Source organism: Oncorhynchus kisutch, linkage group LG8, assembly GCF_002021735.2.
Source record: "Oncorhynchus kisutch isolate 150728-3 linkage group LG8, Okis_V2, whole genome shotgun sequence".
Taxonomy (NCBI): Eukaryota; Metazoa; Chordata; class Actinopteri; order Salmoniformes; family Salmonidae; genus Oncorhynchus; species Oncorhynchus kisutch.
Genome location: NC_034181.2, coordinates 7,379,406 through 7,395,179, shown reverse-complemented (window position 1 = coordinate 7,395,179; position 15,774 = coordinate 7,379,406). Strand labels below are relative to the sequence as shown.

The 15,774-nt window shown below is 45.2% G+C and overlaps 1 protein-coding gene across 1 annotated transcript in view; it reads left to right on the top strand.

Moving 5' to 3' along the window:
* Positions 1-12,513, top strand: part of LOC109884593 (extracellular matrix protein FRAS1) — a gene marked incomplete in the record, with an annotated part of 348,159 nt that extends 335,646 nt beyond the window's left edge. The window contains 10 exon segments of the mRNA XM_031829488.1: positions 1,369-1,601; positions 3,843-4,003; positions 4,107-4,321; positions 5,830-5,980; positions 6,365-6,632; positions 8,052-8,168; positions 8,993-9,159; positions 9,666-9,871; positions 11,130-11,276; positions 11,454-12,513. Of these exon segments, the coding sequence (XP_031685348.1) occupies positions 1,369-1,601; positions 3,843-4,003; positions 4,107-4,321; positions 5,830-5,980; positions 6,365-6,632; positions 8,052-8,168; positions 8,993-9,159; positions 9,666-9,871; positions 11,130-11,276; positions 11,454-12,128 (2,340 nt within the window).
* Positions 12,514-15,774: the final 3,261 nt, after the last annotated feature.

Here is a 15,774-nt window from a genome sequence, read left to right as displayed (position 1 = left end):
TTTTTACTTTACACCACTGGCAAAGGGATAAAGTCCTTCCGTTTTGATCTGAAGAACCGTTTTTTGGAAGGCAAGGGTTCTTTTTCAAGCGAAGGGTTCTACCTAGAAACTTTGACAACCTAAGAACAGTTTTTGGAAGGCAAGGGTTCTTTGTAAGGTGAAGGGTTCTACCTAGAAACATTGACCACCTAAGAACCGTTTTTGGAAGGCAAGGGTTCTTTGTCAGGCGAAGGGTTCTTCCTAGAAACTTTGACCATAATTGATAATTCTAGAACACCTCCATATGGCCAATAATAATTCTAGAACACCTCCATATGGTCTATAATAATTCTAGAACACCTCCATATGGTCTATAATAGTTCTAGAACACCTCCATATGGTCTATAATAATTCTAGAACACCTCCATATGGTATATAATAGTTCTAGAACACCTCCATATGGTATATAATAGTTCTAGAACACCTCCATATGGCCAATAATAATTCTAGAACACCTCCATATGGTATATAATAGTTCTAGAACACCTCCATATGGTCTATAATAGTAGAACACCTCCATATGGCCAATAATAATTCTAGAACAACTCCATATGGTATATAATAGTTCTAGAACACCTCCATATGGTCTATAATAGTAGAACGCTCCATATGGCCAATAATAATTCTAGAACACCTCCATATGGTATATAATAGTTCTAGAACACCTCCATATGGTCTATAATATTTCTAGAACACCTCCATATGGTATATAATAGTTCTAGAACACCTCCATATGGTATATAATAGTAGAACACCTCCATATGGTCTATAATAGTAGAACACCTCCATGTGGTCTATAATAGTAGAACACCTCCATATGGTCTATAATAGTAGAACACCTCCATATGGTATATAATAGTAGAACACCTCCATATGGTATATAATAGTAGAACACCTCCATATGGTATATAATAGTAGAACACCTCCATATGGTCTATAATAGTAGAACACCTCCATATGGTCTATAATAGTAGAACACCTCCATATGGTATATAATAGTAGAACACCTCCATATGGTCTATAATAGTAGAACACCTCCATATGGTCTATAATAGTAGAACACCTCCATATGGTCTATAATAGTAGAACACCTCCATATGGTCTATAATAGTAGAACACCTCCATATGGTCTATAATAGTAGAACACCTCCATATGGTATATAATAGTAGAACACCTCCATATGGTATATAATAGTAGAACACCTCCATATGGTCTATAATAGTAGAACACCTCCATATGGTCTATAATAGTAGAACACCTCCATATGGTATATAATAGTAGAACACCTCCATATGGTATATAATATAATATCTGCATTTGCTCCACAGGTCCTGGACAGTATCTATTTCTCTCGGAGGTTCCATGTGCGCTGTGTGGCCCAGGCCCGGGACAAGTCCGGCCATCTTGGAACACCCCTGAGGAGTAACATAGCAACCATCGGCACCGAGGGTTCCATATGCCACACCCCTGTTACCACGGGAACAGCCCGAGGATTCCAGGCCCAGTCGTTTATCGCCAGTCTGAAGTATCTGGATGTTAAACACAAGGAGCACCCCAACCGGTGAGCTGGGAGTAATTCACACACAAACACAATGAGCAGGTATGCAAACACACAAACAGTTATGCAGCCAAACATACTACAACACAAGAAGCTACCCAACCGATGAGCTCACCAAACACAAACATATCTGCATATGGTCTATAATAGTTCTAGAACAACTCCATATGGCCAATAATAATTCTAGAACACCTCCATATGGTATATAATAGTTCTAGAACACCTCCATATGGTATATAATAGTTCTAGAACACCTCCATATGGTCTATAATAGTTCTAGAACAACTCTATATGGCCAATAATAATTCTAGAACACCTCCATATGGTCTATAATAGTTCTAGAACACCTCCATATGGTATATAATAGTTCTAGAACACCTCCATATGGTATATAATAGTTCTAGAACACCTCCATATGGTCTATAATAGTTCTAGAACACCTCCATATGGTATATAATAGTTCTAGAACACCTCCATATGGTATATAATAGTTCTAGAACACCTCCATATGGTATATAATAGTTCTAGAACACCTCCATATGGCCTATAATAGTTCTAGAACACCTCCATATGGCCAATAATAATTCTAGAACACCTCCATATGGCCAATTATAATTCTAGAACAACTCCATATGGCCAATAATAATTCTAGAACACCTCCATATGGTCTATAATAGTTCTAGAACACCTCCATATGGTCTATAATAGTAGAACACCTCCATATGGTATATAATAGTAGAACACCTCCATATGGTATATAATAGTAGAACACCTCCATATGGTCTATAATAGTAGAACACCTCCATATGGTCTATAATAGTTCTAGAACACCTCCATATGGTCTATAATAGTTCTAGAACACCTCCATATGGTCTATAATAGTAGAACACCTCCATATGGTCTATAATAGTAGAACATCTCCATATGGTCTATAATAGTAGAACACCTCCATATGGTATATAATAGTAGAACACCTCCATATGGTCTATAATAGTAGAACACCTCCATATGGTCTATAATAGTAGAACACCTCCATATGGTATATAATAGTAGAACACCTCCATACGGTCTATAATAGTAGAACACCTCCATATGGTCTATAATAGTAGAACACCTCCATATGGTATATAATAGTAGAACACCTCCATATGGTCTATAATAGTAGAACACCTCCATATGGTCTATAATAGTAGAACACCTCCATATGGTATATAATAGTAGAACACCTCCATATGGTATATAATAGTAGAACACCTCCATATGGTCTATAATAGTAGAACACCTCCATATGGTATATAATAGTAGAACACCTCCATATGGTCTATAATAGTAGAACACCTCCATATGGTATATAATAGTTCTACAACACCTCCATATGGTATATAATAGTTCTACAACACCTCCATATGGTATATAATTCTAGAACACCTCCATATGGTCTATAATAGTAGAACACCTCCATATGGTCTATAATAGTAGAACACCTCCATATGGTCTATAATAGTTCTAGAACACACCTCCATATGGTATATAATAGTAGAACACCTCCATATGGTCTATAATAATTCTAGAACACCTCCATATGGTCTATAATAGTAGAACACCTCCATATGGTCTATAATAATTCTAGAACACCTCCATATGGTCTATAATAGTAGAACACCTCCATATGGTCTATAATAATTCTAGAACACCTCCATATGGTCTATAATAGTTCTAGAACACCTCCATATGGTATATAATAATTCTAGAACACCTCCATATGGTCTATAATAATTCTAGAACACCTCCATATGGTATATAATAGTTCTAGAACACCTCCATATGGTCTATAATAGTAGAACATCTCCATATGGTATATAATAGTTCTAGAACACCTCCATATGGTCTATAATAGTAGAACACCTCCATATGGTCTATAATAGTAGAACACCTCCATATGGTATATAATAGTTCTAGAAGACCTCCATATGGTATATAATAGTTCTAGAAGACCTCCATATGGTATATAATAGTTCTAGAAGACCTCCATATGGTATATAATAGTTCTAGAACACCTCCATATGGTATATAATAGTTCTAGAACACCTCCATGTTGTATGTAATAGTTCTAGAACACCTCCATATGGTCTATAATAGTTCTAGAACACCTCCATATGGTCTATAATAGTTCTAGAACACATACATATGGTATATAATAGTTCTAGAACACTAACCTTGTGTTATCTTCTTTTTCTTCTGCAGTATCCACATCTCGGTGCAGATCCCCCACCAGGACGGTATGCTGCCCCTAGTGTCCAGCATGCCCCTCCACAACCTGCACTTCCTGCTGTCGGAGTCCATATACAGACAACAGCACATCTGTTCAAACCTGGTCACTCTCAAAGACCTGCAGGGGGTCTCTGGTGAGTGTACACACACTTGATCACACACACACACACACACACTGATGTGCACCAAATAATATAAATCCTCCCTTTATAAAAGTGTGTTTGATGTGTGTTTCAGAGACGGGTTTCCTGGATGATGTCCAGTATGACAGTATCTCTCTGGGTCCGGGTTATGACAGACCCTACCAGTTCAACCCCGGTGTCCGAGAGGCTAAGAGCATCCAGCTGTATAAACACCTCAACCTGAAGAGCTGCATCTGGACCTTCAATGCCTACTACGACATGACGGAACTCATAGACGTCTGTGGAGGCTCTGTCACTGCCGACTTCCAGGTACGCTACAATACGCCCTGCAGTGGGTTAGGGGGTCACATAGAGGGTTAGGGGGTCACATAGTGGGTTAGGGGTCACATAGAGGGTTAGGGGGTCACATAGAGGGTTAGAGGTCACATAGAGGGTTAGGGGTCACATAGAGCGTTAGGGGGTCACATAGAGGGCTTAGGGGTCACATAGAGGGTTAGGGGGTCACATGGAGGGCTAGGGATCACATAGTGGGTTAGGGGGTCACATAGAGGGTTAGGGGTCATATAGAGGCTTAGGGGGTCACATAGAGGGCTTAGGGGGTCACATAGAGTGTTAGGGGGTCACATAGAGCGTTAGGGGGTCACATAGAGGGCTAGGGTCACATAGAGGGTTAGAGGGTCACATAGAGGGTTAGGGGTCACATAGAGGGTTAGGGGTCACATAGAGGGTTAGGGGTCACATAGAGGGTGAGGGGTCACATAGAGGGTTAGGGGGTCACATGGAGGGCTAGGGATCACATAGTGGGTTAGGGGGTCACATAGAGGGTTAGGGGTCATATAGAGGCTTAGGGGGTCACATAGAGGGCTTAGGGGGTCACATAGAGGGTTAGGGGGTCACATAGAGCGTTAGGGGGTCACATAGAGGGCTAGGGTCACATAGAGGGTTAGAGGGTCACATAGAGGGTTAGGGGTCACATAGAGGGTTAGGGGTCACATAGAGGGTGAGGGGTCACATAGAGGGTGAGGGGTCACATAGAGGGTGAGGGGTCACATAGTGGGTTAGGGGGTCACATAGAGGGCTTAGGGTCACATAGAGGGCTTAGGGTCACATAGAGGGTGAGGGGTCACATAGAGGGTTAGGGGTCTCATAGACGTCTGTGGAGGCTCAGTCACTGCCAACTTCCAGGTACGCTACAATACGCCCTGCAGTGGGTTAGGGGGTCACATAGAGGGCTTAGGGTCACATAGAGGGTTAGGGGGTCACATAGAGGGTTAGGGGGTCACATAGTGGGTTAGGGAGTCACATAGAGGGCTTAGGGGTCAAATTGTACTCTAGTGTTTATCATGCTCTGAATTCACTCCTGTTGGACATAATATGGACATAATATTATCCCAGATATCCCTTTACACACAATAAGACATTATGATTGGAGTCCACAGTACTATTGTGTCCACATTGGCTGGTAAGGTTGATTTGCATTGACTTTGGTCTCCCAGTCATGTGAGCACACAGGCAGTAGAAGCCTTGAATGCTCAGATAGAGTTTACATGTGACTCATCCCAACCACTAGAATGCAAAACATTCTAGGACTGGCTACAGCTGTTGCTACTGTATATCACCTTATATCATGCCATGTTTAGTAGCATTACATCATGTAATGTAATATGATGTCATCTTATGTCATGTCATCTTATGTCATGTCTTGTGTATGCCCCCCCCCCCCCCGCCCCCCAGGTGCGTGACTCTGTTGTTCCTGGTTGAGTATTGAGTGTTATTTCCTGTCACTTTATCTCATGTCTTGCGCTATGTCCCCCCAGGTGCGTGACTCGGCCCAGTCGTTCCTGACGGTGCAGGTTCCTCTCTACGTGTCTTATATCTACGTAACAGCTCCCAGGGGTTGGGCTTCACTGGAACACCACACTGAAATGGAGTTCTCTTTCTTCTACGACACCGTGCTCTGGAGGACAGGTGAGGGGCTGTGTGTGTGGGGAAGGGGGGGGGCTGTGGAGGACAGGTGAGGGGCTGTGTGTGTGTGGGGGGGGGGGGCTGTGGGTGTCTGTGTGTGTGTGTGTGGGGGGGGGGGCTGTGTGTGTGTGGGGGAGGGCTGTGTGTGTGTGGGGGGGGGGGTTGGCTGTGTGTGTGGGGGGAGGGGGGCTGTGTGTGTGGGGGGGCTGTATAAGGGGTTGGTATGTTTCTGTGTATCTCTGTTTAACTGGTATGTCTCTGTGTATCTCTGTTTAACTGGTATGTCTCTGTGTATCTCTGTTTAACTGGTATGTCTCTGTGTATCTCTGTTTAACTGGTATGTTTCTGTGTATCTCTGTTTAACTGGTATGTCTCTGTGTCCACTAGGCATCCAGACAGACAGCGTTCTGTCAGCCAGACTCCAGATCATCAGGATCTACATAAGAGAAGATGGCCGTCTGGTCATCGAGTTCAAAACACACGCCAAGTTCAGGGGCCAGTTTGTCCCCGAGCACCACACTCTGCCTGGACACAAGTCCCACCTGATGGTCCCGGACCACCTGGGGGGGATAGAGTTCGACATGCAGCTTATCTGGAGCGCCCAGTCCTTTGATTCTCCCTACCAGCTCTGGAAAGCCACCTCCTCTTACAGCAGGTCAGTAAACAGACATACTGTTATGTACTGTTATAGATATAGATATACCCAGTCCTTTGATTCTCCCTACCTGCTCTGAGGGCCACCTCCTCTTACATCAGGTCAGAAAACAGACATACTGTTATGTACTGTTATAGATATAGATATACCCAGTCCTTTGATTCTCCCTACCTGCTCTGAGGGCTACCTGCTCTGAGGGCCACCTCCTCTTACATCAGGTCAGAAAACAGACATACTGTTATGTACTGTTATAGATATATATATTAATAGATATACCCAGTCCTTTGATTCTCCCTACCTGCTCTGAGGGCTACCTCCTCTTACAGCAGGTCAGTAAACAGACATACTGTTATAGATATATATATTAATAGATATACCCAGTCCTTTGATTCTCCCTACCTGCTCTGAGGGCTACCTCCTCTTACAGCAGGTCAGTAAACAGACATACTGTTATATACCGTTATAGATATAGATAAATAGATATACCCAGTCCTTTGATTCTCCCTACCTGCTCTGAGGGCCACCTCCTCTTACAGCAGGTCAGTAAGGGTTACTCGGTGTGTGTAAGTTTTTGTTCCGACTTGTGTCTTCTGCATGCCACAAAGACAGTGTTAGCCTGCTGAGCTAAGTTAAAGCCTAGGCATTAGCCTGGGGACCTAATGTAAACGTCGTCAGGTCTCAGGGCAAGGTTAAAGCCTAGGCATTAGCCTGGGGACCTAATGTAAACGTCGTCAGGTCTCAGGGCAAGGTTAAAGCCTAGGCATTAGCCTGGGGACCTAATGTAAACGTCGTCAGGTCTCAGGGCAAGGTTAAAGCCTAGGCATTAGCCTGGGGACCTAATGTAAACGTCGTCAGGTCTCAGGGCAAGGTTAAAGCCTAGGCATTAGCCTGGGGACCTAATGTAAACGTCGTCAGGTCTCAGGGCAAGGTTAAAGCCTAGGCATTAGCCTGGGGACCTAATGTAAACGTCGTCAGGTCTCAGGGCAAGGTTAAAGCCTAGGCATTAGCCTGGGGACCTAATGTAAACGTCGTCAGGTCTCAGGGCAAGGTTAAAGCCTAGGCATTAGCCTGGGGACCTAATGTAAACGTCGTCAGGTCTCAGGGCAAGGTTAAAGCCTAGGCATTAGCCTGGGGACCTAATGTAAACGTCGTCAGGTCTCAGGGCAAGGTTAAAGCCTAGGCATTAGCCTGGGGACCTAATGTAAACGTCGTCAGGTCTCAGGGCAAGGTTAAAGCCTAGGCATTAGCCTGGGGACCTAATGTAAACGTCGTCAGGTCTCAGGGCAAGGTTAAAGCCTAGGCATTAGCCTGGGGACCTAATGTAAACGTCGTCAGGTCTCAGGGTTAAAACATCATGTAAGTGTGATTCAGAAGCGTCTCTGTTAGAGGAGCTTTACCATAATGTTTGTTGTGTTCCAGGAAAGACTACTCTGGAGAGTACACAGTGTTTCTGATCCCCTGTACCGTACAGCCAACACAACCATGGACCGACCCTGGAGACAAGCCTCTGTCCTGCACAGCCCACGCCCCAGAGAAGTATGTCACTCCACAGCCACCATACACTACTTAGTGAGGGCCCCAGAGAGGTATGTCCCTCCACAGCCACCATACACTTCTTAGTGAGAGCCCCAGAGAAGTATGTCCCTCCACAGCCACCATACACTTCTTAGTGAGGGCCCCAGAGAATAATGTCCCTCCACAGCCACCATACACTTCTTAGTGAGGGCCCCAGAGAAGTATGTCCCTCCACAGCCACCATACACTACTTAGTGAGGGCCCCAGAGAAGTATGTCCCTCCACAGCCACCATACACTTCTTAGTGAGGGCCCCAGAGAATGATGTCCCTCCACAGCCACCATACACTTCTTAGTGAGGCCCCCAGAGAATTATGTCCCTCCACAGCCACCATACACTTCTTAGTGAGGGCCCCAGAGAATTATGTCCGTCCACAGCCACCATACACTTCTTAGTGAGGGCCCCAGAGAATTATGTCCCTCCACAGCCACCATACACTTCTTAGTGAGGGTCCCAGAGAAGTATGTCCCTCCACAGCCACCATACACTTCTTAGTGAGAGCCCCAGAGACGTATGTCCCTCCACAGCCACCATACACTTCTTAGTGAGGGCCCCAGAGAATTATGTCCCTCCACAGCCACCATACACTTCTTAGTGAGGTCCATACACTGTTGCCATGCTCCAATCTAGATAATTGGTTGGCAAATAAAGATATGGTTGATTTGGTTAAATATGTCACTAAAACATATGTCGTGGTGTTCCTCAAGGCTCCATTCTAGGACCTGTTTCATATGGCCATGCTCGACTTATACAGTAAGAACCTGACGTAATGTCATCTCTCCCAGGTTCCAACTACCTATAGCCTTCCAGCAGACCAACCGACCGGTGCCTGTCGTGTACAGCCTCAATACAGAGTTTCAGCTGTGCAACAATGAGAAGGTGTTCATGATGGACCCGGCCGTCGCTGACATGTCCATGGCTGAGATGGACTACAAGGGAGCCTTCTCTATGGGTACAATAACCTTTCCACACACAAGTCACAGGGCAGACCCAAATAAAGAGAACGGGGATAGTTGAGCTATTACATCTACATGACCAAACATCCCGACTTACACAAAGATATTGTAAAAAAAAATATACACTATTTCACTATTTTCCACAGTGACTGAAAATAGAAAACATGGCTCAATTTACCCCGCTTGCCCATATGTCTGTGATGCCACTGGGTTCAAAATATCCAGTCATCCACAACTTGTCTCTCTGCTGCCCCTACAGGGCAGATGCTGTATGATAGGTGCTGTTTATTAGAGTATTGTCTCTCTGCTGCCCCTACAGGCCAGACACTATACAACAGGGTGCTGTTTATTAGAGTATTGTCTCTCTGCTGCCCCTACAGGCCAGACACTATACAACAGGGTGCTGTTTATTAGAGTATTGTCTCTCTGCTGCCCCTACAGGCCAGACACTATACAACAGGGTGCTGTTTATTACAGTATTGTCTCTCTGCTGCCCCTACAGGCCAGACATTGTATGGCAGGGTGCTGTGGAACCCTGAGCAGAACCTGAACTCAGCCTACAAGTTGCAGCTGGAGAAGGTGTACCTGTGTACAGGACGGGATGGATACGTGCCCTTCTTCGATCCCACAGGGACTCTGTACAATGAGGGCCCTCAGTACGGCTGCATCCAGCCCAACAAACACCTCAAACACAGGTTCCTGATCCTGGTATGTATATCTACTGAGATGGAAAGAGGTCAAGCGTCCTATGTTTTCCCCATGTCTGCCATGGAGCTGACCATCCTAATACAGGTTTTCTGGCAAAGTGTGCCCTCTATTCATCTCTATGATGGTATAGTTTTTATTCAACTCCCATTGTCCTCTTGTAGTGGTTGGAGATATTGGTGATGTTCCAGGTTGTCTTGTTTTTTTTTTCACAGTCTGCGCTGCACATCTCAGAAGATGTCCATGTCACATGAATGTGCTTCCTGAGATGCTTGAAAACACTGATAATCTGTGCAAACTGTTTGTAGATTTACATATAGTCCCTTTCACCAGACATTCTTATTCCAACCCGACTTGTATCACAGAGTGCCTAAAGCGCATTTCTTTTATTAATCTGATCCCTTCGGGAGTTGAACCCACAACCTAAGTGTTTCCTTGCACCACGTAGTTGACCCGTGACCTTTTGGTTTGTCTTGTGGTATGTCACCCAACGTAAACAGTCAACCAATGTGACCTGATGGACTGGTTTGATCCACGTCGCTCAGGGCGTAGTCATGGCCTTACAGAGATAAGACTTTGAGCTATTCAAACAGGAGAAATGTTATTGGTGTACAAATCACTGCTCTGGTATCGTATTGCTGGATCGTTTATGCTAACGTTTACAGGCAGGCTATTGTCACAAATGCTGGAAATTACACAATTTACTGAAACTAAACGTTTTACTGAACAAGATTGTTTTACTGAAACTACACAATTTGCTGAAACTACACGTTTTACTGAAACTACACGTTTTACTGAATCTGCTTGTTTTACTGAAACTACAACTGAAAGTCCAAGCTTTACTTAAGCAATAAGGCCTGAGGGGGTGTGGTATATGGCCAATATACCACGGCTAAGGGCTGTTCTTATCCACAACGCAACACGTTGTGCCTGCATACAGCTCTTAGTCGTGGTATATTGACCATATACCACAAACCCCCAGAGGTGCCTTACTGCTATTATAAACTGGTTACCAACGTCATTAGAGCAGTAAAAATATTTTTTTTGTCATTACCACGGCTGTCAGCCAATCAGCATTCATGGCTCAAACCAACCAGTTTATAATGAGATTTAAACAACAAATGTACTAATGTACCTTCCACATCTTCATCTATAGCCTACATCCAGCAGCTAGCTAGCCTTGTTAACATGTATGCTAGCGTTTGATTTGATATTGTCTGGATAAGTTGGAAATAACGGTGTTGTAACGTCTCTCTTTTAGGATCGGAAGCAGCCTGACGTCTGTGACAGGTACTTCCATGACGTTCCCTTCGAAGCCAACTTTGCGTCGGATATCACAGAATTACAGACCATGACAGCCATACCTGGTGTTGATGGATTTACCATGAAAGTTGATGCCCTGTACAAGGTCAGCGAAGACAAAGACTTATCCCCTTAACTGTAATGATTTATTAAATGATAATGTACTGCTTATGAATGCATTATAATGAGTTCTACATGTGTTATGAAGGCCTTAGGTACCCTTCAAAAAAGGTCTTCAAGTTTGATTTATCTCCATGGTAACTCTCTCTCTTTTGATTGACAGGTGGAGGCGGGGCATCAGTGGTACCTTCAGGTGATCTACGTGATTGGTCCAGAGTCCATATCCGGCCCCAGGATTCAGCGTTCTCTGACCTATCAGCTCACCCACAGCAGTGGCGGGGGGCGGACTCGCCGGGATCTGGTCAATCAGCTGAGCCAAAGCATCGGCCACAGCCGTGCTCGCCGGGACCTTGTTGACCACAGCGGACGTCTCACTCTAGACCAGTCTCTGATATATGACAACGAGGGTGACCAGACGAAGAACGGAACCAACATGAAGACTCTCCGCCTCGAGGTCCCCGCTGCCTCAACCTTTAACCCCCAGATGGGCGGTTCGGTGGGCGGGGGCGTGGCCGCACTAACCCTATTGGTCCTCGTCCTGCTCGCTTCATGTTTACTCTTCAGGAAGTGCCGACGATCGGCTGGTAAGAAGCCACCCCAGATGGCGGAGGAGTACCCTCTGAACACCAAAGTAGAGGTGTGTTTGGAGAGGACCCTGGAGAAGAACTTCAGCTCTAAACACTGCACCGTCAGGAACATCAACATCAACCGGAACTACGACAACGTCAACTCCAAGGTCAACAGAGGCGCAAAGGTCAACGGAGGGGCGAAAGTCAAGCAGGTCAACCTGGAGGTCAAGCTCCACAACAACCTCCACAACGACGGCACCGAGGTCTGAGGATCCCCACCACCTCCCACCATTGTTTACCCTGGCTAGATCATTTCCCCATTCGGGGTTTGCCAACGTTGAACTAGTAGAAGCAACAGTTCTACTCAAGGGGAAACATCTACCGGAGTGGAGGAGTATTTTATGAGACATCTAAAAGATATGTCATTTTCTAAAAAGAGTTTGTTTGTACTTCTGCAATAAAATATTGTTTGTTAATGTATTTTTATATGACCGTGATGAGAGGTTAAAGGGAAGAGTTGTTTTTGACGGCCAGCTATGCAGCGTTTATTCAAATCAATTCAAAACTGGGCTACCTCAGGAATAGGGAAACGAGTGAACAACTATCGAACTATGGCGTAAAACAGGATTGATTGTGTCATTATTTGAATCCATTTGGGTCTCTTTAGTTATTTTTTTTTTTCGTGTTTTCAACTTGTCATCGTTGTTGAACGACTAGAGAGTTTGGAATCAGTCAAGGGGAAATCTGCTGCCTTCCCGCTTTATGTTTCCATGACAACAACAACGCCAAAATGATCAACGTATGGTAGCACTTTGCTTCCAGCTTGTCTTGAATCATTTGAATAGTTCAGTTATAGCTCGGCTGCATTATGACATCACCGTGCCATAATATGACATCTATGGAAAGTATTAAACACAGTCAGGACCCCAATCCTAACTCCACTTGCGTTCATCATTCATTCATTTCAATGGAAGATTTGCACAAACAACTTTAGGATGCGGGTCTATAGCGTGTTATGGTCTTCTGCCCACAACTGAATGAGTAGTGTTGTAATTTATATATTTTCAAGTGCAATTAGTCCATGAACACACTCTCTCCTCAAACTAAGTTCTCTGCATGTGGAACTAAGATCCAGCCTAGTAATATAGTGTGTCTGAAATGACACCCTATCCCCTATACCAGTGTTTCCCTACTCCAGTCCCCCCAACAGCCCAACTCCAGTCCTCCAGTACCCCCAACAGCCCTACTCCAGTCCTCCAGTACCCTCAACAGCCCAACTCCAAACCTCCAGTACCCCCAACAGCCCAACTCCAGTCCTCCCTTACCCCCCAATAGCCCATCTCCAGTCCTCCAGTACCCCCAACAGCCCAACTCCAGTCCTCCAGTCCCCCCAACAGCCCAACTCCAGACCTCCAGTACCCCCAACAGCCCAACTCCAGTCCTCCAGTACCCCCAACAGCCCAACTCCAGTCCTCCAGTACCCCCAACAGCCCAACTCCAGACCTCCAGTACCCCCAACAGCCCAACTCCAGACCTCCAGTACCCCCAACAGCCCAACTCTGGTCCTCCAGTACCCCCAACAGCCCAACTCCAGTCCTCCAGTACCCCCAACAGCCCAACTCCAGTCCTCCAGTACCCCCAACAGCCCAACTCCAGACCTCCAGTACCCCCAACAGCCCAACTCCAGACCTCCAGTACCCCCAACAGCCCAACTCTGGTCCTCCAGTACCCTCAAAAGCCCAACTCCAGACCTCCAGTACCCCCAACAGCCCAACTCTGGTCCTCCAGTACCCTCAAAAGCCCAACTCCGGTCCTCCAGTACCCCCAACAGCCCAACTATGGTCCTCCAGTACCCCCAAAAGCCCAACTCCAGTCCTCCAGTCCCCCCAACAGCCCAACTCCAGACCTCCAGTACCCCCAACAGCCCAACTCCAGTCCTCCAGTACCCCCAACAGCCCAACTCCAGTCCTCCAGTACCCCCAACAGCCCAACTCCAGTCCTCCAGTACCCCCAACAGCCCAACTCCGGTCCTCCAGTACCCCCAACAGCTCAACTCTGGTCCTCCAGTACCCTCAAAAGCCCAACTCCGGTCCTCCAGTACCCCCAACAGCCCAACTCTGGTCCTCCAGTACCCCCAAAAGCCCAACTCCAGTCCTCCAGTACCCCCAAAAGCCCAACTCCAGTCCTCCAGTACCCCCAACAGCCCAACTCCAGTCCTCCAGTACCCCCAACAGCCCAACTCCAGTCCTCCAGTACCCCCAAAAGCCCAACTCCGGTCCTCCAGTACCCCCAAAAGCCCAACTCCAGTCCTCCAGTACCCCCAACAGCCCAACTCCAGTCCTCCCTTACCCCCCAACAGCCCAACTCCAGTCCTCCAGTACCCCCAACAGCCCAACTCCAGTCCTCCAGTACCCCCAACAGCCCAACTCCTGCCTCCAGTACCCCCAACAGCCCAACTCCGGTCCTCCAGTACCCCCAAAAGCCCAACTCCAGTCCTCCAGTACCCCCAACAGCCCAACTCCTGTCCTCCAGTACCCCCAACAGCCCAACTCCAGTCCTCCAGTACCCCCAACAGCCCAACTCCGGTCCTCCAGTACCCCCAACAGCCCAACTCCAGTCCTCCAGTACCCCCAACAGCCCAACTCCAGTCCTCCAGTACCCCCAACAGCCCAACTCCAGTCCTCTAGTACCCCCAAAAGCCCAACTCCAGTCCTCCAGTACCCTCAAAGCCCACATTATTGTTGTAGCCCCAGACAAACTCAGCTGATTCAACTCATTGAGCTGTTGGGAGTACTCGACGGAAAATTCTGATCTTTTGACCAATCACGTCACACACAAAAAAAACTATTAGTGAAAAATGATCCGAATTTGGCTGCCTGTGTAAATGCAGCCACTATGTTGTTATTTTATTTAGACAAAAAAGCTCAACACCTTTCTACAAGTGCCATTCCATGCAGTACTGTCTCATGCTTTTACAAATCCATACAAATATAGTCCAAAGTATTTTCACCAAAAGGGTAAAAAGTGGAAGTCCATCAGTGAATGATTGTAATATTCATCTGACATAGATAACGAGTGAATAGATATTCTACAATAGAATATGACCGCTGTAGAGTAGATAGCCTAGCTACGTTGGTGCCCACCTACCTACTCACTCAGTCCCGTTGGATGCTGCTGTATGTAGCCTTGTGATTATGACTATAACGGAACTGATTTCTTCTAATTCATCATTAGAATATGTTACAGTTAGATTGTAATATTTTATACAAGTGTCTGTTTTATTTTATGCCTTGCCTTCTGTGTGCCAAAACACCCCAAAATGCCTCAGTTATATATTTGTGATGTACATACAAGTTCAATCCCACAACACCATGGTCTCAAATGGCATCCTATTCCCTTTGTAGTGCACTACTTGACAATAGGGCACCATTTGGGACATTACCTATGTTCATTCACATAATTATTTAACTGTTGATATTGCAGTATGCATTATTATCATGTTAATACCCATATAATGTTATTACCCATATCATTTATTACCCATATCATTTATTACCCATATCATTTATTACCCATATCATTTATTACCCATATCATGTATTACCCATATCATGTTATTACCCATATCATGTTATGACCCATATCATGTTAATTAATACCCATATCATTTATTACCCATATCATGTTATGACCCATATCATTTAATACCCATATCATGTTAATACCCATATCATGTTATGACCCATATCATTTAATACCCATATCATGTTAATACCCATATCATTTAATACCCATATCATTTATGACCCATATCATTTAATACCCATATCATGTTATTACCCATATCATTTATTACCCATATCATGTTATTACCCATATCATTTAATACCCATATCATTTATTACCCATATCATT